General features: G+C 44.7%; 3 protein-coding genes across 6 annotated transcripts; 2 read left to right on the top strand and 1 right to left on the bottom strand.

Moving 5' to 3' along the window:
* The first annotated feature begins 3,419 nt into the window (after positions 1-3,419).
* On the top strand, positions 3,420-5,938 carry sox19a (SRY-box transcription factor 19a). The gene is made up of 2 exons (XM_053485283.1): positions 3,420-4,194; positions 5,431-5,938. Exons 1-2 carry the CDS (start codon positions 3,602-3,604, stop codon positions 5,654-5,656), a joined length of 819 nt encoding a protein of 272 aa, XP_053341258.1. The 5' UTR covers positions 3,420-3,601; the 3' UTR covers positions 5,657-5,938.
* Positions 5,939-6,802: 864 nt separating this feature from the next.
* On the bottom strand, positions 6,803-12,220 carry prdx4 (peroxiredoxin 4). The gene is made up of 7 exons (XM_053485281.1): positions 11,981-12,220; positions 11,007-11,124; positions 8,837-8,953; positions 8,547-8,669; positions 8,298-8,428; positions 8,122-8,156; positions 6,803-7,151 (listed from the first exon to the last, which is right to left on the bottom strand). The coding sequence occupies exons 1-7, from the start codon at positions 12,153-12,155 to the stop codon at positions 7,101-7,103; spliced, it is 750 nt and encodes a 249-aa protein (XP_053341256.1). The 5' UTR covers positions 12,156-12,220; the 3' UTR covers positions 6,803-7,100.
* Positions 12,221-14,022: 1,802 nt separating this feature from the next.
* pdha1a (pyruvate dehydrogenase E1 subunit alpha 1a) lies at positions 14,023-20,570 on the top strand. 4 transcript variants are annotated; one of them, XM_053485277.1, is made up of 12 exons: positions 14,023-14,136; positions 14,718-14,738; positions 17,071-17,139; positions 17,315-17,488; positions 17,568-17,694; positions 17,782-17,873; positions 18,267-18,359; positions 18,476-18,631; positions 18,842-18,913; positions 19,128-19,195; positions 20,018-20,126; positions 20,327-20,570. In XM_053485277.1, the coding sequence occupies exons 1-12, from the start codon at positions 14,080-14,082 to the stop codon at positions 20,489-20,491; spliced, it is 1,203 nt and encodes a 400-aa protein (XP_053341252.1). In that variant the 5' UTR covers positions 14,023-14,079; the 3' UTR covers positions 20,492-20,570. The 4 variants fall into 4 exon arrangements, with proteins under 4 accessions (XP_053341252.1, XP_053341253.1, XP_053341255.1 ...); XM_053485280.1 differs by lacking the exon at positions 14,718-14,738 and adding an exon at positions 16,096-16,569 and having other exon boundaries at positions 14,071-14,136; XM_053485278.1 differs by lacking the exon at positions 14,718-14,738 and having other exon boundaries at positions 14,058-14,136.
* Positions 20,571-24,514: the final 3,944 nt, after the last annotated feature.

Here is a 24,514-nt window from a genome sequence, read left to right as displayed (position 1 = left end):
CACCAATCATTTAAAATGATTTAAAGTACATTTTACTCACAAAAATGAAAAACAAATATTTGGAAGTGTGTATGTGTAAGAAAAATGTTTCTAAATAATAATGAGATGAATGAATGAAATTTCAAGCCGAGGGTGACGGCGACGATGGCAAGGAAAAACTCCCTGAGATGGTAATAGGAAGAAACCTTGAGAGGAACCAGACTCAACAGGGAACCCATCCTCATCTGGGTGATAACAGATAGAGATGATATAACATCATGTGTGTTATGCAGGTGAAAGTACAATATAACAGAGATTCTTTAAATTAACATGAAGTCCAGTTCAGCACAGGGAGTCAGTAGGTGCAGAGGGCAGATGGGGTCTGGATCACTGGGAGCACAGGAGCAGGATGTGTAGCTCCAACCATCATAAAGCAGAATCCAGCTGGAGCTGGTCCTTCTCTGGATGCCTCAGAAACCTCACAGGGTTGGCCTTTGTCTACTGAAGCTGGCACAATCTCCAGATGCCTCGGGATGGGTAGAAAAGTACAGAACAGATGGAGAGAATTAGCGTAGTTGCCATTCAGGATAGGTGTACTGGAGTATGAGGTTATGGGATGAGTTACATGTATGCCAGATTAAAGAGATGTGTCTTAAGTCTACTTTTAAACTGGGAAACCGTGTCTGAGCCCCGAACACTGTCTGAAAGGCTATTCCAACGCTTTGGAGCTAAATATGAAAAAGCCCCGCCCCCTTTTGTAGATTTTGAAATTCTAACTACCAGAAGTCCAGAGTTTTGTGATCTTAAGGAGCGTGGTGGATTATAGCGTATCAGAAGACTGGTTAGGTATGTGGGAGCTAAACCACACCCTCAGCCTTGTATGTAAGTAATACTATTTTGTAATTCATTCTAAACTGAACAGGTAGCCAGTGCAGGGATGATAATATAGGTGTTATATGATCATATTTTCTGGATCTAGTGAGAACCCTGGCGGCTGCATTTTGGACTAACTGTAGCTTGTTTATTGAGGATGCAGGACAACCAGCTAGTAATGTATTACAATAGTCCAGTCTGGAGGTCATGAATGCATGAACTAGCTTTTCTGCATCAGATACGGATAAGATGCTCCTAAGTTTGGCAATATTTAGAATTATTATATTAATACGTTTAATGAGTGAGTGTAAGAGTGAGTATAAAAGTGTAAGATGATTTAAAGTTAGCGTGATAGTGAGAGTGTGGGTGTGATTACTTGTGAGTGTGTGTGTGTGTGTGTGTGTGTGTGTGTGTGATAACATGTAAGTGTGTGATTACATGGGAGACTGTGGGTGTGTAATTACATGAGAATGTGTGTGTGTTTGATTACATGTGTGAGTGTATGTGTGTGTGTGTCTGCGTGTGTGTGTCTGTTTGTTCGTGTATCTGTGTGTGTGTGTCTGCCTGTGTGTGTGTGTGTGTGTGTGTGCCACAAACAATAGTAACAGACTGAACTTTTTTAAGGCCCAGCGCCCCCTACTGGTGTTGGTCCTGTAAGTGTTGCTTCACACATTGTTAAAGGTCCCACACATCCCATTTTTCATTAAATGTTAATATGATCTTTAGGGTCCTAATGAAAAGTTTGTATTATACTTTAATTAAAAATTCAAAAGGATTGTGTAAAAAAAACTACTTTTAACTGGTAAAAACTAGCTCTGTTCTCAGCAACCTGTTTCAGTACATGCTCCTTTAAATGCTCATGACCTCTGCTGAGCACAACGCAGTGTGGCAATGCTTATATTGACCTGCGTTTATAAAGCAGTCTGGTGAAAAATGATTATCGCAAACATGAACGCATTTAGGTAAATCGGCGGGGACGTTAGCTTTAAAAACTAAATTCAGCCACTGATCCTCAGTGGCTCAGATACCTAACCCTAGGTAGGTACCCTAGGTCACTAACCCTAGGTAGTAACTGCCGTGTTCGCTATTACACCCACCAACTGTACACAACACTCGCTTAGGCAACATTTTGCTCCAGCGGTGAAAAACAATGGCCGACAGCTTCTTCTCACTCGGGGCGGGTCTTAGCTAAAACACCAGTGTCAATCAACTAGTGTAGGAGCGTCCTCTGTCGGTTTGGCGTCACATCGACAGGCATTTGCGATTGGCCTGATTTCAGAAGGGGCATGTTATTGTAATAAATGAAAAGAAAACCACTGGGCGGCTCTTTATCATCGTAGAGTGGTTGTGTACACACTCTCCTAACACACAGTTCAGTCCAAACAGCTTAAAATAGTGCATGTAGTGCTGTATGACCCCTTTAAATACACACACACACACACAGACACACACACACACACAAAGGAAAATTAAGGAACAAAGGGAGAGAAAGAAGTAGAAGAAAAAATTAAGTGTGTGTGTGTGTGTGTGTGTGTTTATGAAAGTGTTAACCAACTTGTCAAAGCTGGTGTGTGTGGGTTGAGGTGTGAATGATCACCTGTACGAGTATTCACCTGAAACAAGACTATTACAGAGCAGGACACACACACACACACACACACACACACACACACACACACACACACACTGTTAAGGATAGTTTTACAGAAATAAAAAGTATTTGAAGAAGGGCAAGAATCACTATGACATCACACTGTACAACTTGCAGGAAATATGAAAGGAGACCAGTGTGTGTGTGTGTGTGTGTGTGTTTGTGTCTGAGTGTGTGAGTGTGTGTGTGTGTGTGCACATATATGTGTGTGCGTGTGTGTGTGTGCACATATATGTGTGTGAGTGTGTGTGTGTGTGTGTGTGTGCACATATATGTGTGTGTGTGTGCACATATGTGTCTGAGTGTAAGTGTGTGAGTGTGTGTGTGTGTGCACATATATGTGTGTGAGTGTGTGTGTGTGTGTGTGCACATATATGTGTGTGAGTGTGTGTGTGTGTGTGTGTGTGCACATATATGTGTGTGAGTGTGTGTGTGTGTGTGTGTGTGCACATATATGTGTGTGAGTGTGTGTGTGTGTGTGTGTGCACATATATGTGTGTGAGTGTGTAAGTGTGTGTGCTGAGTTTGCAGGTGAAACACCCCCCCCCTCGCCCCCCGTCTCTTTGTGGCTCTGTTCTTTAGAGATGTTAATCCGTTTGAGGAGTAGTTTCGAAACACACACACGCACACAGTCACACAAAGAGTCACAGCGCGCCCCACACACACACACACACACACACACACACAGGAGGTTGAGTTCATATGTGTGTGAAAGTGAAGAGATGTTTCTTTATTCAGCTCTGCAATGCACGCTGGAACTTTACTCCTAACTACACTGCTTTTGTTTATTTGTTTACTAGTTTGTTTATTTGTTTATTTGTTTACTTTGAGACAGTGTTGTTTGGGGGGAAGCTGCCTCCTGTGTGAGTGTACTTAGTGCTTTTGACTGCAGTGTGTGTTACTAAGTGTGCGTTACTAAGTGTGTACTGAGTGCAGTGTGTGTTACTAAGTGTGTGCTATTGAGTGTGTGCTGAGTGCAGTGTGTGTTACTAAGTGTGTGTTACTAAGTGTGTGTTATTGAGTGTGTACTGAGTGCAGTGTGTGTTACTAAGTGTGTGTTATTGAGTGTGTACTGAGTGCAGTGTGTGTTACTCGCTGATGGATCTCTACAGCATGTTGGATCATGAGCTCCAGCACACGTCCATCATGATGCCGCCGGCGAGCGTGAGCGCGCACGTGAGCCCCCCGGTGGCGGCCCTGGGGGGGCAGAGGAGCCCTGACCCCGGACAGAAGGTGAAGCGGCCCATGAACGCCTTCATGGTGTGGTCCCGCGGCCAGAGGCGCAGGATGGCGCTGGAGAACCCGAAGATGCACAACTCCGAGATCAGCAGGCGGCTCGGGGCCGAGTGGAAGCGGCTCGGGGACGCGCAGAAACTCCCGTTCATCGACGAGGCCAAGCGGCTGCGTGCGCTGCACATGAAGGAGCATCCGGACTACAAGTACAAGCCGAGGCGCAGGAGCAAACCTGCGGGTGGTGGGAGGAGGGAGGAGACCCCGAGGGAGGAGGGGCACACACACACCCTGAGCGCCGACGCCCTGCTGGAGGGATACGGCTGGGGCGCGGCGGCGGGAGGCTACGGGAGTGCACAGGCGGATGCACTCAGGTACACTCCGCAGCTACACCGCTACGACCTGCCGAGCTTCCCGTACACGAGCGCGCACGGCTACCTGAGCAGCGTCAGCGCGTACAGGTGAGTCCCTGGGACGTCTCTGACTACACTCTCGGAAATAAAGGTACGGTTTTGTACTAATGAAGGTACTAACCATCGTCACTGGGCCGGTAGTTTTCAAGGCCACAGAATTGTACCTTAATACAGAAAACAACGTTGTAACAATTCTGTTTGTACCATCAAGGACATTATTTGTACCATGGGCATCCAAAACCTATTTTTGTTTTATAAACTTGCTGAAACATTATTGTACTTTAATCAAAGGTACAAATCTTGTCCCAGAATGTACCACCACCCCAGTGATGAGCCCTTTTGTACCTTAATGGTGTCTAATGTGTTCCTTTGGGAGTTATATATATATATATATATATATATATATATATAAAAAAGTCATTTTTGTGTTGAATGAGACAATCAGTTTATTATGAACATATAAGAAATAAGTTTAAACACTGCCTTAGATTACAGTAAAATATTCTGTAAAAACTCATCTTTCAGGTTTACAATAAACAAGTATTTAAACTTAATGAAACACTTCTATTAGCCGTTTACAAAATAAAATCTCACTAAAATTGTACAGTATATCAAATAAAATTTTCACAAACTGTTCACAATACAATTTAAATGGATTTGGGATTTAATAAATTGATTATTTTAGTCATTAATTAATTTGGGGAGGGGAATTAACCCCCAAGAAATACCTAAGAAACAGACAGGTCTTTAGTCATTGTTTAAAGATTGCCAGGCTGTACGGATATCTAAAGGAAGTTCATTACCCCGCCTCAGAGTCAGGACAGAAAACCGTCTAGACGCATGTCTTCCTCGTTCATACAAGTTCTGACTCATTGGAAAAGTTATTCTTTGCAGCTGATCATTACAGAATCGGAGTGTCAGTTACACTCCTTCATCATCAACATCATCATCACCACTTTAATCTTCTGCCATAGCGTTATTATACCTACACCTAGTGGCCACACCTGGGAACTGCACCCAGTACAGACTGAAGGCCCGCTGGGGCAGGAGTCGTGTTGCCCCAGACGGGACGTCTCATTACAGGGGTTTCAGGCTGGTTTATTAACACTGGGGAAATACACTGGGTGTAGTATGTAGATTAAATTTAAGAAACATGAACAAATGTTTTACTGTGACAGGCTGGTGTGTGTATATAAACCTCCTGAGAGCGAGCTGCTCGAGTGTGTGCTGTGAGATGTCCGAGTTTCCTTTGACATCTCTCTCTCTCTCTTTCTCTCTCTCCAGCCCGGTGCAGTACGGTACCAGCGGTACTCAGCAGCCCAGCCAGATCTTGTCCATGGCCAAACTGGACCCGGTGTCCCCGTCCCCGGGCGGCGGTGTGACTCGGCGGTACAGCCCGAGCTTGGCGAGGCGGTTAGCCTGTACGAGCGCAGACACGCAGCGCAGCTACAGCTCTCACCTGCAGCAGCAGCATTACCTCACTGGCCCCGCCTCCCTCACACCCATCTGAACACGCCCAGGGCTGTGGGCGTGTCCTCACCGGGCGCATGTGACCCGTTTAACAAAGAGCGCAAGCGGTGTGTTTATACAGAGAGGAAAAACCCAGAAACCTTGAATCTCTTATACACAATTCTCTTAGCATCGTGTTACTGTGAGGGCTAACAGCACTACACACACACACACACACACACACACACTGGGATAAGCTCACTGCTGCTCCAGGTTGTTAGTTATATCACAGGGAAGTTTTGATGATTTAGAGAAAAAATGTGTTTAAGAAATCTTAGGTACTAACACACACACACACACACACACACACGCTGAGGAAGAGTAATAAAGTATTTTATTATTTTCGTATCTCTGACTCGTTTTTTTCTTTCACTGCGTAACACACACTGTTAATGCTCTGATCCACCTGCCTCAGGTGTGACGCAGCCGAGCGTCTGGAAGGTTCTGAGCTTCTGCTTCACAGGGTCGGGGTGTGAACCTCTCCTCTGCTGTGTGTGTGTGTGTGTGTGTCAGAGGGAGTTTATAAACGCACAACTTTAACCCGTCACTCAGAAACTGAGTGTTTCAGTCCACAGGTGCACACACACACACACACCCCGCCCCCCCCTTCACCCACCAACAATTCTCATGTTAATGTGACGCTTCAGACCAAGTTTTGGGGTGTGTGTGTGTGTGTGTGTGTGTGAGCGCGCATGCTCATGATCTAAAAAAGTGCAGTGTGTGTGTGTGTCTGTGTGATAGAGTCAACCACAACAGGGGCCCAGCTCCACAGTCATGCATGTGATGTGTAAAGAGCTTGCAGTGTGAGATTAATGCAGTGATGCAAACACACACACACACACACACACACATAAGCAAAACTGGGTGACATTTCTGTGCAAAACTCAAGAATCAGTGAGGAAGAAACACTACAACTGACTTTCTCCTTCATTAGTAGGCACTGTGTGTGTGTGTGTGTGTGTGTGTGTGTGTGTGTGTGTGTGAGAGAGAGAGAATTCCTACTTAAAGCATCAGATCTCCTAGCAACACAAACAGTGATCCACGGGTCGTTTTCCAAGGAAATGGCAACCCCATAAACTGACCCCCCACCACACACACACACACACACACACACACACACACACACACACACCACAAGTACACAAAATTCTTCCAAAACGACCAGGACAAGTTTTATTTTATCATCATTGGACATTAACACCATCCATATCACTGAGGTGTGTGTGTGTGTGTGTGTGTGTGTGTGTGTTTATCCAGTCAGTTATAAAAATGTGTGTGTAGTGTAACTATGTTTGTTTGAGAACCAGAACTGAAATGAACAGATTTGTACAGATTGCTCACACACACTTACTTTTTTTGTATAAAAATCAGGACATTGATTTGAACAAAACACACGTCTATCAAAATCTTCTGTTTTTAATGCAACACACAACGATGTCTGGAGATTAATTCAGTTTATCAAAGTACTTCAGCTTGCCTGAGGGGTCAGGAATAATCTGCAGATAAAAAAAAGAGACATGTTTACCACACACACACACACACACACACACACACATCAAAAGAAGAAGCTATCACACAGACAGGGTTCGAGTCCCAGACCATCACACTAATGTAAAAACTAACACACACAGGATTAGTTGCCGTAGTTACACAGTGTTACCGTTACCATGGTAATGACCCACAGCATGAACACTGCATTAGCGCAGGGGCTCCTGCAGGTGTTCAGCTCAAGGGTTTGGGACACAGCCCGTCGTCATAGCAACCCAGTAAGCCTTGTGGCATTACACTGCTCGATCAATAAAGTGTAGTTTGGGACACAGCGCACACACACACACACAGACAGACAGACAGACAGACAGACAGACAGACGCACACGCAGACAGGCACATACGCACGCACACAGACAGGCAGACAGGCACATACGCACGCACACAGACAGACAGATGCATGTGCACATAGACAGACAGGCGTGTACGCACACACGTACACAGACAGACAGATGTGCGTGCGCAAGCACATAGACAGACAGGCAGACAGACGCGCACACAGACAGGCAGGTAGACAGACAGAAAGACAGACGCGCACACAGACAGACAGACAGAAAGACAGATGCGCACACAGACAGGGAGACAGACAGACAGAAAGACAGACGCACACACAGACAGGCAGACAGACAGACAGAAAGGCAGACAGACAGGCGCACAGACAGGCAAACAGACGCGCACACAGACAGACGCGCAGACAGACAGGCAGACGCGCAGACAGACAGGCAGACGCGCACACAGACAGGCAGACAGACAGACGCGCACACAGACAGGCAGACGCGCACACAGACAGACAGGCGCACAGACAGGCGCGCAGACAGACAGACAGACGCGCACACAGACAGACAGACGCGCACACAGACAGACAGACGCGCACACAGACAGACAGACGCGCACACAGACAGACAGAAGGACTACTCACTGTGTCACTGCCAGGTTTCCAGCCAGCTGGACAAACTGTTTAAAACACACACACACACACTTACGTTAATCTGAGGTCAGGGTTGTGACAAAATTTACTTCCAATGAAAACTGAATATACACAAACTCACAAAAGTGTGTGTGTGTGTGTGTGTGTGTGTGTGTGTGTGTGTGTACCTTCTCCGTGTTTATCAGTGTACTGGAAGGCCTGCACCAGGCGCAGTGTCTCGTCCACCGAGCGTCCCACAGGCAGGTCGTTCATGGTGATCTGACGCAGTGTACCTTTATCATCAATGATGAACAAACCTCTACACACACACACACACACACACAGACACACCATTATAGAGGCAGTTACAAAAGCCTAGTTGATAGGAATATACACACAATTTGTGTGTGTGTGTGTGTGTGTGCGCGTGTGTGTACCTAAGTGTGTGTCCCTGGTCTTCCAGATACACTCCGTAGTCCTTGGCAATCTGGTGTGTGAGGTCAGACAGCAGGGGGATCTTCAACGGCCCGAGTCCTCCCTGCTTCCTGGGTGTGTTAATCCTGACACACACACACACACACACACACACACACAGTAACTGTTTAGAATGTTTAACAGTAAACTAAACCCTGTTATGCAGTGAGAGCAAGACACAAGGGTTCAGCTCAGGTGAGAGCGGAGAGGACAAGGGGGCGTGTCTAAACCACAGGGGTGGGCGTGTCCTTACCAGGCCAGGTGTGTGAACTGTGAGTCGACCGAACAGGCCACGACATCAGCATTAATGGCATGAAACTCATGGACGCGGTCACTGAAGGCGATGATCTCAGTGGGACAGACGAATGTGCTGAAAGAACACACACACACACACACACAGAATCATAATTACTGTAGGCTCTAGACAATTACTGTAGGTCTAGCCCAGTAAACTGGAGATAAAATTACATAACTGTGAGCGCAGAGTGCACACAGGGGTTTGGGGGTATTACATGGAATGAGGGAGGAGGAGCTACAGGACCAGAGGAGGAGGAGCTACAGGACCAGAGGAGGAGGAGCTACAGGACCAGAGGAGGAGGAGGGGTTACAGCACCAGAGGAGGAGCTACAGGACCAGAGGAGGAGGAGCTACAGGACCAGAGGAGGGGGAGGGGTTACAGCACCAGAGGAGGAGCTACAGGACCAGAGGAGGAGGAGCTACAGGACCAGAGGAGGGGGAGGGGTTACAGCACCAGAGGAGGAGCTACAGGACCAGAGGAGGAGGAGCTACAGGACCAGAGGAGGAGGAGCTACAGGACCAGAGGAGGAGCTACACACTAGCTGCATTCTGTATATATGTGAAGTACATCACACGTGTTTAGACAACAACAAAATGTTCAAAGGGGACTACAAACGGTGTAGGGAACGAGTGAACATCAGGGAATGAATGTAAAAAGTGAATCAGTTATTCCGTCCCTCTGGAGCGTGAGAAAAATGGAGCTTGAAAAAGGATTCCTTATAATTAACATCATATTAAAAAGACACAAAAATGTACCTTTTAATATAATCAGGAAATCCTTAGTATTATATCGGTTCCTAATCAATAAAGAAATAAATCTTTAATCAATTATTATTATAAATCAATCATTTATTTACAAGTTATACACGTTTCAATAGTATATGTTTCATAACGGTATTAGTTTTTTGTCCCAATAAATATCTGATGTAGGGCTGCAACAACTAATCGATAAAATCGATAATTATCAATAATGAAATTCGTTGTCAACGAATGCCGTTATCGATTAGTTGGGCTGCTCACGTCACTGAGGAGCTCGCGCTCAAGATGCACAAATACACACAGATACACAGCCGCTCACGCATTAGAGGTTACAGAAACGTCCGCAGGAAAAAGCAGGAAAACGTCTGCAGGAAAAAGCCCCGAGTCCTCCAAGGTTTGATAGCAATTTACATCAAACGCCTCTAAGAAGACGGTAACCTGCACGCTATGCAAGACCGAGCTTTCATGGCATGTCATGCACGAACACTTAAAAAGAAAACATGTTGGTGTTACGGATGGCGAAACGTCAGCAGGGTCAGTAAAAACTGTCTCTCTTCATCGTGTAAAAGTTGTATAGTTTATGTGCTTTTGTTTAAACTGTTTGCTAACTTCGGGACAGTCGCGCTAGATCTGTTCACGGGCTACTCGCTAGCATTACATTGCGCAATCACCTCATAAGCAATAGTGATTAGTTAAATGGCGCTACTTTAGATTAGCTTAAATTACACGGTGCAAATAACAGTAGAAAATTACATTTAGTGATTGTTGTGGTTTTCAGCGAACGCAAATAACAATTAATTTGTGACTATTAGCTTTTTGCATTTCTACAGTTTTTTTTTATAGTCCACTACAAAGTTAACTTGTAATTTACTGTGGTTTTACTTATGCATACATCATTTAATTATACAAAATTACATTATTTTAGCTGTTTATATCTTATCAACTGAATATATCAGTGTATTTTATAAACTATATATATTTATACTATATATATTATATACTACATTTCATTTATGGTTTAAAATGTCAAAATGAAAGATTATTAAACTCTATATGTGGCTTCTGCATTTTTAAAAGTTCATTTTTATACATAAATAATACCCTGATTCATGTTTTTTTTATAGTTATAATCAAAATTAATTAACCGAAAACATAATCGCCCAACTAACCGACTATCAAAATAATCGTTAGTTGCAGCCCTACTCTGAAGTACACTTCATAATGAAATGCTGGACCCCTAATCATGTGACCACTTTGATGAGTTCTGATTGATTGATACAGTGTGAGAAAGTGTATGAGATAATGATTGTGAGAGGTTTAACAGATGAAGCCCCCCACCACCACCTCCCCCACATGCCCACACTCACAAGTCGAGGGGGTAGAAGAAGAACACCAGGTATTTGCCCCTGTAGTCCGACAGCTTCAGCTCTTTAAACTCTCCGTTGATGACGGCGGTGCCCTCCCAGCTCGGCGCCGGCTTCGAGACTGAACCACAGGGAAACAAACACGTGTTACTGTCTTGTGCACACACACACACACACACACACACCAGGGTAAAAGAGAGAACTCCTGATCAAACAATTATTTCAGAGTGGGTGGGCATTTCCCCTGCGCTGTTCAAGCCAGAGCTCAGACTGAGGGTACAAGCACAGTGTGTGTGTGTGTGTGTGTGTGTGTGTGTGTGTGAGAGAGAGAGAGAGAAATTAAGTACTGTAATGTCGTTGAATCACACAATAATAAATTAAAACTAGAATACTGCAGTGCTGTGACAGGTGTTTATTTAAACACACACACACACACACACACACACACACTGCATGACGTGTCCTAAACTCAGTGGCTCTGACTCTGATCACCACAAACACACAGTCTGTGTTCAGTTCGCGTCTCATTTCTGTCCTTATTCACTGTGTGGGGTTTAATGATGGATGGTGGATTAATGATGACATGTGTGACGTCACGCAAGACACATCTCACGCGCGCGTGCTTCCCCAGATGTGTGAGGTTCTGATGCACAGCTGTCACTCTTTAGTTTAAGCTCACTGCGGCATTAACACACACACACACACACACACACACTCTCTCTCTCTCCAGAATACACACTGTAAAAAGCGCGCGCCTAATTACTAATGTTAAGTAGGCGCGCGCTTTTTACACTCCACAGCAGCAACACATCAAACAGGAAAAAGGAAAAGTGTGCGCGCGCGAGTGTGTGTGCGCGTGTGTGTCAGTGGTTAATTTTGCGCGGTAATTCACAGGAAAGCTTTAATTAGAGGGTTAATTAATGGAGCAGGCGCAGTGTGTGTGAGTGTGAGTGTGTGTGTGAGTGTGTGTGTCTCACTCTTGGCCTTGCTCAGGTGCAGGGAGTGATCAGACCCCGGGACCCTGGACGCCTCTCCGGGGTAGACATGTCCTCCTGCGTAGTTGTAACACTCCTTCCTCCCGTCCCCGTCCTCCGCGCCCTGCACACACACACACACCGCGCACACACACAGCAGCAGCGTCCTCAGGCTCATGGCGTCTCTCGTCTCCCGCAGCACACACACACACACACACTCCACGTCTGTACTGAGCGCAGGAAGGAAGTGCAGGAACATCCGGGTGCTAAATCCCACCCTGTTCCCTACACAGCGCACTAACGGCCCGGGCACGACGCCACACTCATATGACGTCACAATGACTCCACATATATATATAAAGCAACAGGTCACTTTTAAAAAATAAAAAGTGATTTTGGACATGGATTCGGGGAAAGGTTGATATTTATATATGATTACACACACACACACACACACTCTGAAATGTGTGTGAGCTTCCTGACTGCACACATGAGAAACCCATCCTGTCCTGCAGAGGGCGCTGTGATGGTGTGTGTGCGCTCAAAAAGAGCTGGGAACGATGTTGCCAGATTGTGTCTGAGAATCCCTGCCTTATGTTTATGTGACAAGACTTATTTTGGATCACTATGTTAAATCAATCAATCCATCCAATAATTAATTAATTGATTTATAAATTAGCATTGCTTTAATTGATTAAACCACTCAGTCAGGTTTTATGCCCTTCCTGACGCGACCCTTCCATTTCATCCAGGCTTGGGACAGATGACCAGGGTTTGGACATTGGTTGGTGAGAAACCGAAAAATGAGACACCAATAATCTTTATTGATGTATTAAGTGCAAAATTACCCCCCCCCCTCTCCCCCGAACTAAATAAACACACCTACTCTACACTAACAGTGTGTTTCCCGAGGTGAGCATGCTCTCTCCACTGCTCAGAGCCTCAGAGCGAGGGGTCACCATGACGTCACCATGACACACCACCTCACCACCTCTACCGCAAACAGGCAAGGGTACCTGGGCTGGATGTAGTGATGGGTCGTGTAGTGATGGGTACCAGGTTATGTACAGGAAACAGAATTGAGCGATTCTTTCTCAATGACTCTTCTACTCCGAGTCGTTCGTTCTTTTGTCACGTGACTCCCATAGACGCTATGCGGTGCCATACAGTAGATTCAAAAGAACAAATGACTCGGACCAGAAGATACGAGAGGTGAGCTGCTCATTCTGTTAATCATAATATGTTCTTAGCTGCGGTGTAATACTTTCATTACAGGAACTATAGACTAGATTTGTGTATGTAGACGTATTGGGGGTCTTTTTATTGAAAACTCATCATTTTATTTTATTTATTATTAAAAGAACAAAATGAACTAAATTATTTAAAAAAAGATTCAGTCAGTCTGATGAACGAGGTTTAAAGAACCAAGTCACTAAAATGATTCAAACGTCCCATCACTAGCTGGGTGTAGCACCTCTCAGACCCACACCGAGCCTGCAGAAGTGACTCAACACACACACACACACTGTACTTGGTATGCTGAGAGATGTCACCTGACCAGGGCGGGGCTACAGGTTGGGTAACGAGAATCTGAGAGCATGAGGAATCAGGATCACTCTCAGTTTCAAACACACCACAACAACACATTATAATAAACATTAATGAGTCTGAGGTTTGTGTGTTTCTTCTTGCACAAACCTCTGTACTCCAACTAGGAACCGTGGAGGCCTATTCTCATTTTAGGACTGTGGTAGGAACTCCAGTCAACATTCTCTCACACACACACACACACACACACACACACACTATGGGCAATCTGGGAACGCCAATTAGCCTAATCTGCATGTCTTTGGACTGTAGGAGGAAACTGGTGTACCTGGAGGAAACCCCCCCCCCCAGACCCTGAGATGGGAACTGCAACTGGCCCCTGGTGGTGCAAGACCACAGTGACCTCACCACTACAACACTGTCATTTGGGGAGACATTTTCCTCAAATGTGCTCAATATGGCAACCCTTAGTGTGTGTGTGTGTGTGTGTGTGTGTGTGTGTGTGTGTGTGAGCCTTAGCTGGAGAGACAGTGTGTGTGAGAGTGTTTGGTGTCATGAGAAAGATGTTGAGTCTGATCTCCACAGTGCTGAGGGGTGGAGCCTCCAGGAGTGTATGTATTTATTACTTTATTAGTTTAATACTTTATATTTTAACACTTTACCCTGTTGTGTGAAACAGAAGAGTTACAGAGCTGTGTGAGAATCTGTAGTGACCTTCACACACACACACACACACACACACAGATAACCTTCACTCTGAGAGAAAATCATTGTCAGTTATTAATAAAGAATTACACTGACAGGTTTAATGTGTGTGTGTGTGTGTGTGTGTGTGAGACTCAGGATGTGTGTTTAGCCCCTCAGTTGGTTTGTTAGCTAATTCACACAGATGAGCTAGCGGCTAATCCCACTGAGTGCTAGCATGCTAAGCTAACACACATCCTACACTAGTGTGCTCAAACTACAACATTATTACAACAACAACAACTAATAATAATAATAATAATAATAATAATAATAACCTCTGCATTCCTTATTATCATCACAGCTAGCCAAGCTAATCTAACACTAGCTAAAAACACAGGTAATAATACACGGCTAGGCTAAGTTTGCTAACACAGCCACTGGTTTTCTTGCTCTGAGAATCACCTCATCCCTGATCTCTCTCTCTCTCTCTCTCTCTCTCTGTAAGGGAGCTGAGCTTGTGTCTGAGGTAAGAGTCCAGACTTTAGTATTTAGTCTGGGTTTATTTCTCTCTGTGTTGTGGTGTTTAGTGGTACAGACTGTACTAATCTGAAGGCTCGCCGATTATAAATACTCACACTCATAGTCGTGATGTTAATGTCACTGGTGAGGAACCTGTGTCTCAGCCAGTGTACATAAGGTTACGGCGCATTATGATATAAAACTGACGATGTTACGTTCGCCAAGAAACTGTGACAGCACTATCTGTGCAAACACTGGTGACGGAGGTGACGCTAATGACTGGTTGAGGCGCTGAGCAGCGATGACGGTGATGACAGGTTGAGGTTCTGGACGGCGGTGACGGTGATGTGATGGCGGGTTGAGGTTCTGGACGCAGGTGATGGTGATGACGGTGATGACGGATTGAGGTGCTGGACGGTGGTGATGATAGGTTGAGGTTCTGGACGCAGGTGACGGTGATGACGGGTTGAGGTTCTGGACGCAGGTAACGGTGATGAGGGGTTGAGGTTCTGGACGCAGGTGACGGTGATGACGGGTTGAGGTGCTGGATGCAGATAATGGTGATGATGGGTTGAGGTTCTGGACGCAGGTGACGGGGATGACGGGTTAAGGTGCTGGACGGTGGTGACGCTGATGACGGGTTGAGGTGCTGGACGGTGGTGATGATGGGTTGAGGTGCTGGACGGTGGTGACGCTGATGACGGGTTGAGGTGCTGGACGCTGGTGACGGTGATAGTGACGACGGGTTGAGGTGCTGGATGGCGGTGACGCTGATGACGGGTTATGGTGCTATACTGTGATGATGCTAATGACAGGTGGATGCACTAGGAGGCAGCGACAATAACCAGGAAAAATTGTTTCAGGTTATCAGTGTTATTTGTTTCTTGATGTTACCTTAGATTATAATTTTTTTGCTTATTGTCCTCTCCATACCGCTGTAACCCTACGAGCAAGTGCCAGTCACTCGTGTCACTGGGCAGCGGTGATGCTGATGGCAGGTTGAGGTGGTGACGCCGATGACAGCTGGAGGTGCTGGGCGGCGTTGAGAGGATAATAAAAAAAAAAAAAAACAAGATAACATCAGGAAACGAATATCAACAACACTGATAACCTGAAACATTTTTCCTGGTTATTGTACCTGCCTCCCAGCGCCTCAACCTGTCATCAGTGTCTTCACATTTCAGCGCCCCACCCGTGGTCAGCACCATCACGCCAAGTTTTGAGCGGATTTGATCCCTGACCTAAATGCAGTGTGTGAAGCAGGGATCAGGTGTACCTAGCGAAACCCAGTGTTCCTGCTGCAATCATCAGATGAAGAGTTTCAGACCTTGTTTTGACCTTTGACCTGGCTCTTCTCTCTGCAGTCATCTGTGCATGCGGCCTTCATGCAGCTTCTGAAGGTGCAGAGCGAGTACGCAGAAATGACCTTTAACCCTGACTGTAGAAATGCCCCGCCCTCTGCCCTCCTGGCCCCGAACCAGTCTGCAACACATTCACAGCTAAACACACATCAGCACACAGAATGTACACAACCACAAGATGATTGGACGGCGCTTGTGATGCCACAAGGTTCCTTACATGTGGAGTCTGTAGTCATGGAAACAGAAATAGACAAGATGATATCAGAGGCAGCGAAAACCCAAACCCTGACAGGAAGTCGTGTTATAGAAGCAACTTCACAGAGTTTAGCACCGCTTCCTGTGACCCCTGACCCCCCGTCACCTGATTTAAGACCCCCGACTGGGAGCAGCAATGACACCGAACAAACGCCCCAGCAGCGTCCAAGACCCAACCCCAGTCAGACTGGAGACCGCGCTGTAGCAGAACCCCGTCTGGCTGTGAGTACGGCGGCTCTCGTCTCGCTAATCTCTCGCTAGTCCACTTTCTCTTTATCTAATTCAGCTCGTTCTGATTTGAGAAAGTGACGGACGAGGCCCTAAAGGGAGCATCAGAGGAAGTGTTTAAAGCAGTGTAGGGGCATGGGGCATGTCTCACCCTCCTGGCTGTGTTCTCAACTGCACCTCGCTACCCTTAGCATGACACTAACACTACGCTACGTTTACTCGCATCTAAACCTGGAGCTCAGAGCAGAGCCTTGAATAGAACATGGTTTGGGACACGACCACAGGGGACTGACGATGGGGTTTATGTTCACTACATAGTGAATAGGGTTTGGTAGGTTTGGGACATGCCCAGTGGGCTGGTGATGATGATTGTAGCGAATATTATGAAAATCAAGGCTATTCTACAATGTTTTATTTTAGTGTAGAACCCAGATTTGGTGTGTGTGTCTGTGTGTCTGTGTGTGTTTTGAGCTCATTTTCCTGTGGTGTGTATAGGGGAGCAGAGTGATGGTGTCAGCGAGGACCTACGCAGACTTTACTCCTCAGGTCACCTTCGACATTAAGGTGAGACAACACACACACACACACACACACACACACACACACACAAACCTTACACCTTCTCCTGATTATCTGTTTCTAAAACTGTTACTAACGTTAATTATATCTTAATCATGTGCATGTGCCGTTTCACACTGCTGATTGGTTAACAGAGCTGCCAATCACTGTGTTTCTGCAGAAATGTGATTTGCATAAGCTGGAGGAGGGGCCTCCGGAGAAGGCGGTGCTAACGAGGGAGGAGGGGCTTCAGTACTACAGGACCATGCAGGTGATCAGGAGGATGGAGCTGAAGGCTGATCAGCTGTACAAGCAGAAGATCATCCGCGGTTTCTGTCACCTGTATGACGGACAGGTACACACACACACACACACACACACACACACAAGTTAACCTGCTTGAACACACACTCACACAGTCTGTGCTCTAACAGGAAGCGTGTGCGATGGGAATCGAGGCTGGAATTAACCGCTCAGATCACCTGATCACAGCGTACCGCGCTCACGGGTACACACTCACCAGGGGCGGCACCGTGCGCGAGATCATGGCCGAGCTCACGGGTAATGTCAGTGCACACACACACACACACACACACACACACACAAGACTGTTTCATCATAACCTGAAATGGTGTGTGTGTGTTTTAGGACGTCGCGGCGGTATCGCTAAAGGAAAGGGCGGTTCCATGCACATGTACGCCAAACACTTCTACGGAGGAAACGGAATCGTGGGAGCTCAGGTGAGAGTCTGACACACAGCCACAGAACCTCACGCTGTTCCACACAGGACTGGTAGAACCAGAACCAGAACCAGGGGAAAAAAAACCACATTGTCTGATCAGAAACAAAACTACAAACAACTGGGAAAGGCAGAACTAGAACCTGATGTCTAAACAGAACGTACCTCAGATATAGAGCCAGAACCATGATGTAATGTAACAATGTAACCAGAACCAGAACCAGGGCGAGATAAAATAGATGGAGCAGCTGGAGTGTGAGAGTCAGATAGAGCTGGACCAGTGAGACAAGAGAACCAGAACCGGAAAACAGTACCATCGAACAGTACCTGCAGTACAGTACAGTGTGTATGTGTGTGTGTGGTTGGGTTCTAAGCTGTACACTGTGCTTCTCAGGTTCCGCTCGGTGCCGGAGTCGCGCTGGCCTGTAAATACCAGGGCAAGAACGAGCTGTGTGTGTGTCTCTATGGAGACGGAGCAGCCAATCAGGTGAGTCCGTCCGCCTGAGCCTCGTCCCTGCACTGACCTGCTGGAGTGGGACGATCCCATTATACTGTGTGTGTGTGTGTGTGTGTGTGTGTGTGTGTGTGTGTGTGTGTGTGCAGGGTCAGATCTTTGAGACGTATAACATGGCGTCTCTGTGGAAGCTGCCGTGTATTTTTATCTGTGAGAATAATAAGTACGGAATGGGGACGTCTGTGGAGCGAGCGGCCGCCAGCACTGACTACTACAAACGGGGGGACTTCATACCTGGACTGAGGGTAACACACATACACACACATACACACACGCATACACACGCATACACACGCATACACACGCGCACACACGCGCACACACGCGCACACACACACACACACACATACACACGCATAAATGTATGACTGCTACTGTTATATGAAAAGCTGTATTAAATATGTTTTTGTCTGTGTGTGTGTGTGTGTGTGTGTGTGTGTGTGTGTGTGCTCCAGGTCGATGGTATGGACGTTCTGTGTGTTCGAGAGGCCACCAAATTTGCTGCTGAACACTGCAGATCTGGAAAGGTAAACTCACTCTTAAACACACACACACACACACACACACACACACGAGTGTGGTGCGTTTACCCTGTGGAATGTGATTAACCCGAATTACACACTGTGCAGGGGAGCTGTGTGTGTGTGTGACATCAGTTGATACATGGAGAAGAATGAAAGCACAGTCTGTGTGTGTGTGTGTGTGTGTGTGTGTGTGTGTGTGTGTGTGTGATCATTACAGGGTCCGTTTCTGATGGAGCTCCAGACCTACCGTTACCACGGACACAGCATGAGTGACCCCGGCATCAGGTAAACACACCCCGGTGTGTGTGTGTGTGTGTGTGTGTGTGTGCGTGCCAGAGATGGGAACTTGAGTAAGTCACTTGAAAGCAAAGTTCAGATATAAAATTAGAAAATTTTATGTGAACGGGAGTGACTCTGGAACATCTGGAGGCGGGTGATGCGGGTGTGGCAGGTGATACAGGTGATGCGGGTGTGGCAGGTGATGCGGGTGAGGCAGGTGATACAGGTGATGCGGGTGTGGCAGGTGATACAGGTGATGCGGGTGTGGCAGGTGATACAGGTGATGCGGGTGTGGCAGGTGATGCGGGTGATGGACAGATAGCCCAGACAGGTTGGTTCAGTTCCTGCTACTGTGAGAGTGATTTAAAGTGTGAGAGTTTACTCACCTTACTCACAAGTGGATACGAGCTGTTCCTCAGTAGAAGAGCACATCTGGTTCCTCTCCGGTGAGACAGGAACCGGGCCGAGAGGTTCCACCGATCTCCTGGTCTCCTACGCTGAACGGCTGAAGACCTGAGCCACCTCCTGGTGTTTCTCCAGGCTTTAGAACTCTAGCTTCAGGAGCCCAAAATACCTGTTCCTGGCTTGCAGGAGAGGAACCTCATCTGCTCCTCTTCTTTGTGTTTAGAGACTGAAAGTTGTAGAAGGAAGTAAGGCTGAGAGGACGCAAAGTGTGTGAGTTCTTTATTTATAAAGACTTAAAGCTTCAGCACTGGACGCCTGGACCAGCACTGTGTTACTAATGAACATTTCTAGTGTGTGAGTGTGTGTGAGGGTTCTAGACAGAGGGTTCACCTGACCTTTTGCCCTTTTTATGTGTGTGTGTAGTTACCGTACGCGTGAGGAGATCCAGGAGGTGCGCAGTAAGAGTGACCCCATCTCCCTGCTGAAGGACCGCATGATCAACAACAACATGGCCAGTGTGGAGGAGCTCAAGGTCACACACACACACACACACACACACTATACACAACCAACACTATATGACTACATATATATGGTTATACACACACAGAGTATAAGGAACCAGTAGACTGTGGGTGGCAGGAAGACAGATTTGCAGATACACCATTAAATAGGTCCATGAAGTGTGTGTGTGTGTGTGTGCTGTTAATACCCCCTGCTTGTCCCCTGCAGGAGATCGATGTGGAAGTGAGGAAGGAGATCGAGGACGCCACTCAGTTCGCCACCACCGACCCCGAGCCCCCGCTGGACGACCTGTGTAACCACATCTTCTCCAACAACCCCCCCATCGAGGTGCGCGGCACGAACCCCTGGGCCAAGCTCAAGTCCGTCAGCTAGACTTCCTTTATATACACACACACACTTAAGTAAAGGGAATAATTTATGTCCGTTATACAGGACACAGTTCATGGCGATGAGCGCGATGAGCGATGTGTGATTTTTTTTATTTATTTTTTATTTATTAGTGTTCCCTTTTTTCGCCAATAAGTGTGTGCCTCATACGGAAAAACTCATGTGGGAAATGTTTCATAGTCAATACGTGTGTGTGTGAGCGCATGTAAGTGTGTGTGTGTGTTTTCTGTTTCTGTTTAAGTGAGGAGACCTCAGGCGGCTTCTCTCTCTCTCACACACACACACACACACACACCAGCTGTGTAATCTCACTCACCCTGCTCTGCTGGACGCTCAATAAAGTGAACAACTGGGTTCAAAGGTCACACTGTCTCATCTGGTCTTTATCGTTTATAATACAGACACACTGATTGGTAAACTAATTACATCACACTGATCACGCGCACACACACACACACACACACACACAACATCATGGCTCCAAACCTGAGGAGTCGTAGCATTACAGGAAGTGATGAGAGGCAACATGTGGACCTGCTGGGTGTCACAGTGCAGCACCTGTCCTTTAATATTAAATACCTTAATTCTGCACCACGTTGTCTTCATCATCATCATCATCATCATCATCACTGCAGTCATCTGTCTTGTGAACCAGAACAGGAATCTCACTATGATTTAAAGATTTATTCACTGGCTCAGGATTTGGTATTATTATTATTGTGTGTGTGTGTGTGTGTGTGTGTGTGTCTGTCTCAAAGTGGTTTTATTTATCTGTTCATTTTGATTCATACACTTTTTTTCACATTTCACACACACAACACCGATAACTTTCTCTAGATTCTGTAAAGCTGCCTTACGACAGTGAGCATTTTTAAAAGTGCTTTACAAATAAAATAAAATAAAATTTGTCCTTTTATCCGCCTGTTTACCTTTAGCTAAGAAAGCTCCGCCCCAGAACACCTGTGTGTTAGTGATCCTGTAGTAAAACAAGTTACTGCACATCATACAGTGTTTCATTAATCACAGGTGTGTGTGTGTGTCTGTGTGTCTGTGTCTGTGTGTGTGTGTAAACAGATCTAACTAAAGCTGTCTGGATGCTGGATATGAACATTTCTGTTTCTCACTGTCTTTTTTAATAAGAGAAATAATATTGTGATAATTTATATATTTATTAAATATATTTCATTAAGCCAATGTTAACATTGATAATAATTAGCTTAAACACAAAGGTAAAAACAAGACAAGGTAAACGCAACATTCATGAGCAACATAAGACACAAGGGGTGCACAAAGAATAAATTAAATACATTATGTCATACTTAGAAATTAATTTAAGCACATAACATAGATAAATTAAACCAAAATATTGTAAACATTATTGCTTTTTTTTATTAGAGCTTCAGAAGATGGTGGGAATTTTAAACATCTCAGTTCCTTTAATCAAAACAGGAAAGGTGTACACTGTATACACATGTACATTTATGGATATGAAATAAAGATTCAGAAGAATAAAACTGAATAAAAACTATTGTTGATCTCTATTATTATTATTATTATTATTATCTGTTAAAAAAAATAAGAAAAATAAAACGATAATTTTTAAATTTAAGAAAAAGGTTCTTACAGACTTTATAGCTTCAAGATCCATCCAGAACTTTCTAGAGAAGGTAAAGTTTAAAAATAAGGGTGTAATAGACTCTGTGATTATTACAAAATGTACAGTTGGGGTTTGTTGTTCCTATAAATTTCAGCAGATACTGATATTTGTGTGTAAATCTCGTGTAACACTTTAAAGGAAATATCTTTTATTATATTATGAACCAAATATTTCTGAGGTAACACCCTCACCTTCCCTCAGTGATGATCACACACTGAATGATTCCAGGAAGAAACAGCAACTGAAATGACATCATGTTGGAACAAAGTAAGAACAACTCTGCTGTAATTTTTACAGATTCACCAAAATAAATTGTGCCTTTTAAATCTTCATATTTAATTATATAATATATTATATATTTCACTAGCCGACCCTCCTGTCAGAGAGCTGGGACACCAAGAACCCAAGAAATACATAATGAGGGAGAAACTGGGAGAAGTGTGTTTATGAAACGCAGGACGTTTCACAGGGATTTGACCAACAATGTAATTGCAAATAATAACAAAGCTATGATCATTTAAAATATAATAATAATCCTCATATTTTTATTAATAATAATAATAATAATAATAATGCTGTGAGGAGAGCGTTGCTCCAGTTAAAAAAATTTATTAGAGATAAAAAACTCGCTCCCTGGTATAACGACCACACGTACTTTAAAACAGCCCGCTCGGAAATTAGAACGTAAATGGCGTCAAACTAAATTGTTAGTATTTCAAATAGCATGGAAGGAGAGCATCCTGAACTATAGAAAAGCTCTTAGTGTAGCTAGATCAACATATCTCTCCACTCTTATAGAAAATAACAAAAATAATCCTAGATTTGTATTTAATACCATAGACAAATTAACCATAAATAAGACCACTGCAGAAATCTCCACAACAACATCATGCAATAGTGAGGACTTCATGACCTTTTTTAATAATAATATTGTAAATATTAGGCATAAAATTGAGGTTTTGAAACCGAACAATGTAATTGATGCAGATAATCTAGATTAATCTAGCCATGTCAGATCAGAACCTAGAATACTTTACTCCCCTTGAAGAGAATGAACTAATTTCACTCATCTCTTCTGCAAATTTATTAACCTGTATATTAGATCCTGTACCGACACATTTTCTTAAACAGATAGTACCAGCAATAACAGAACCCCTGCTGAGGATAATTAATTCTTCACTTAGCATTGGTTATGTTCCAAAATTTTTTAAATTAGCAGTTATCAAACCAATAATTAAGAAACCTGACCTCGACCCCTGTCAGCTGTCCAGTTACAGGCCAATATCAAACCTCCCCTTTATCTCTAAGATTCTGGAAAAGATGGTAGCGGATCAGCTATGCTCATATCTACATAGAAATGGCATACATGAACTGTATCAGTCAGGATTTAGGCCTCATCACAGTACAGAGACAGCACTCGTTAAAGCAGTAAATGACCTCCTATTGGCCTCTGATCAAGGTTGTGTAACCATGCTTGTATTACTCGACCTCAGTGCAGCTTTTGACACCATTGATCACGCTATTCTTCTTCACAGATTAGAAAATGTAGTAGGAATTAAGGGTACAGCCCTCTCCTGGCTCAGATCCTATCTGACCCATCGTTATCAGTATGTAGACTTAAATGGTGATTATTCTGCATGTTCTCTAGTGGAGTTTGGCGTTCCGCAGGGTTCAGTTTTAGGTCCACTGCTTTTTTCCCTTTACATGCTTTCTCTGGGCAACATAATCAGTAAGCATGGTATTAGTTTTCATTGTTATGCTGACGACACACAGTTATATGTCTCAGCAAAATCGGATGAGAAAAAACAGCTTACTAAAATTGAGCAATGTGTGCAGGACATAAGAAATTGAATGCTAATTAACTTCCTTCTGCTTAATCCGGATAAGACAGAAGTTCTAGTCATAGGACCGCATACAGCTAGAAGTAAAATTTTAGATCACACCGTAACTTTAGATGGCCTTTCTGTTCCATCAAATGCAACAGTAAAAGACCTCGGTGTGATTATTGATTCCAGCCTTTCATTTGAAGCTCATATAGATAATATTACCAGGATAGCATTCTTCACCTCAGAAATATTGCCAGGATAAGAAATTTATTGTCGCTAAACGATGCAAATAAACTAGTTCATGCTTTTATCACCTCTAGGTTGGACTATTGTAATGCCTTACTGTCTGGTTGTTCAACCAGGTGCATAAATAAGCTTCAGCTAGTCCAGAATGCAGCAGCGAGAGTCCTCACTAGAACCAGAAGATATGAGCACATCACCCCTATCTTATCTTCACTCCATTGGCTCCCTGTGAAATTTCTCATTGATTTTAAAATACTACTCTTGACATATAAAGCATTAAAT

Source organism: Clarias gariepinus, chromosome 24 (assembly GCF_024256425.1).
Source record: "Clarias gariepinus isolate MV-2021 ecotype Netherlands chromosome 24, CGAR_prim_01v2, whole genome shotgun sequence".
NCBI lineage: Eukaryota > Metazoa > Chordata > Actinopteri > Siluriformes > Clariidae > Clarias > Clarias gariepinus.
The sequence above is the reverse complement of the archived record's forward strand: the minus strand, read 5'-3'. Positions and strand labels throughout refer to the sequence as shown.

Excerpts from the sequence above, each read along its gene's own strand:
- prdx4 (XM_053485281.1), bottom strand. The coding sequence starts at position 12,155 with ATGAGCCTGAGGACGCTGCTGCTGTGTGTGTGCGCGGTGTGTGTGTGT. Across the intron at positions 8,429-8,546 it reads GACCAGGGACACACACTTAG|AGGTTTGTTCATCATTGATG; the intron begins GTACACACACGC and ends GTGTGTGTGTAG. Across the intron at positions 8,157-8,297 it reads CACTGATAAACACGGAGAAG|TTTGTCCAGCTGGCTGGAAA; the intron begins GTACACACACAC and ends TGTTTTAAACAG.
- sox19a (XM_053485283.1), top strand. The coding sequence starts at position 3,602 with ATGGATCTCTACAGCATGTTGGATCATGAGCTCCAGCACACGTCCATC. Across the intron at positions 4,195-5,430 it reads AGCAGCGTCAGCGCGTACAG|CCCGGTGCAGTACGGTACCA; the intron begins GTGAGTCCCTGG and ends CTCTCTCTCCAG.
- pdha1a (XM_053485280.1), top strand. The coding sequence starts at position 14,080 with ATGAGAAAGATGTTGAGTCTGATCTCCACAGTGCTGAGGGGTGGAGCC. Across the intron at positions 17,140-17,314 it reads AGGTCACCTTCGACATTAAG|AAATGTGATTTGCATAAGCT; the intron begins GTGAGACAACAC and ends GTGTTTCTGCAG. Across the intron at positions 18,914-19,127 it reads AACACTGCAGATCTGGAAAG|GGTCCGTTTCTGATGGAGCT; the intron begins GTAAACTCACTC and ends TGATCATTACAG.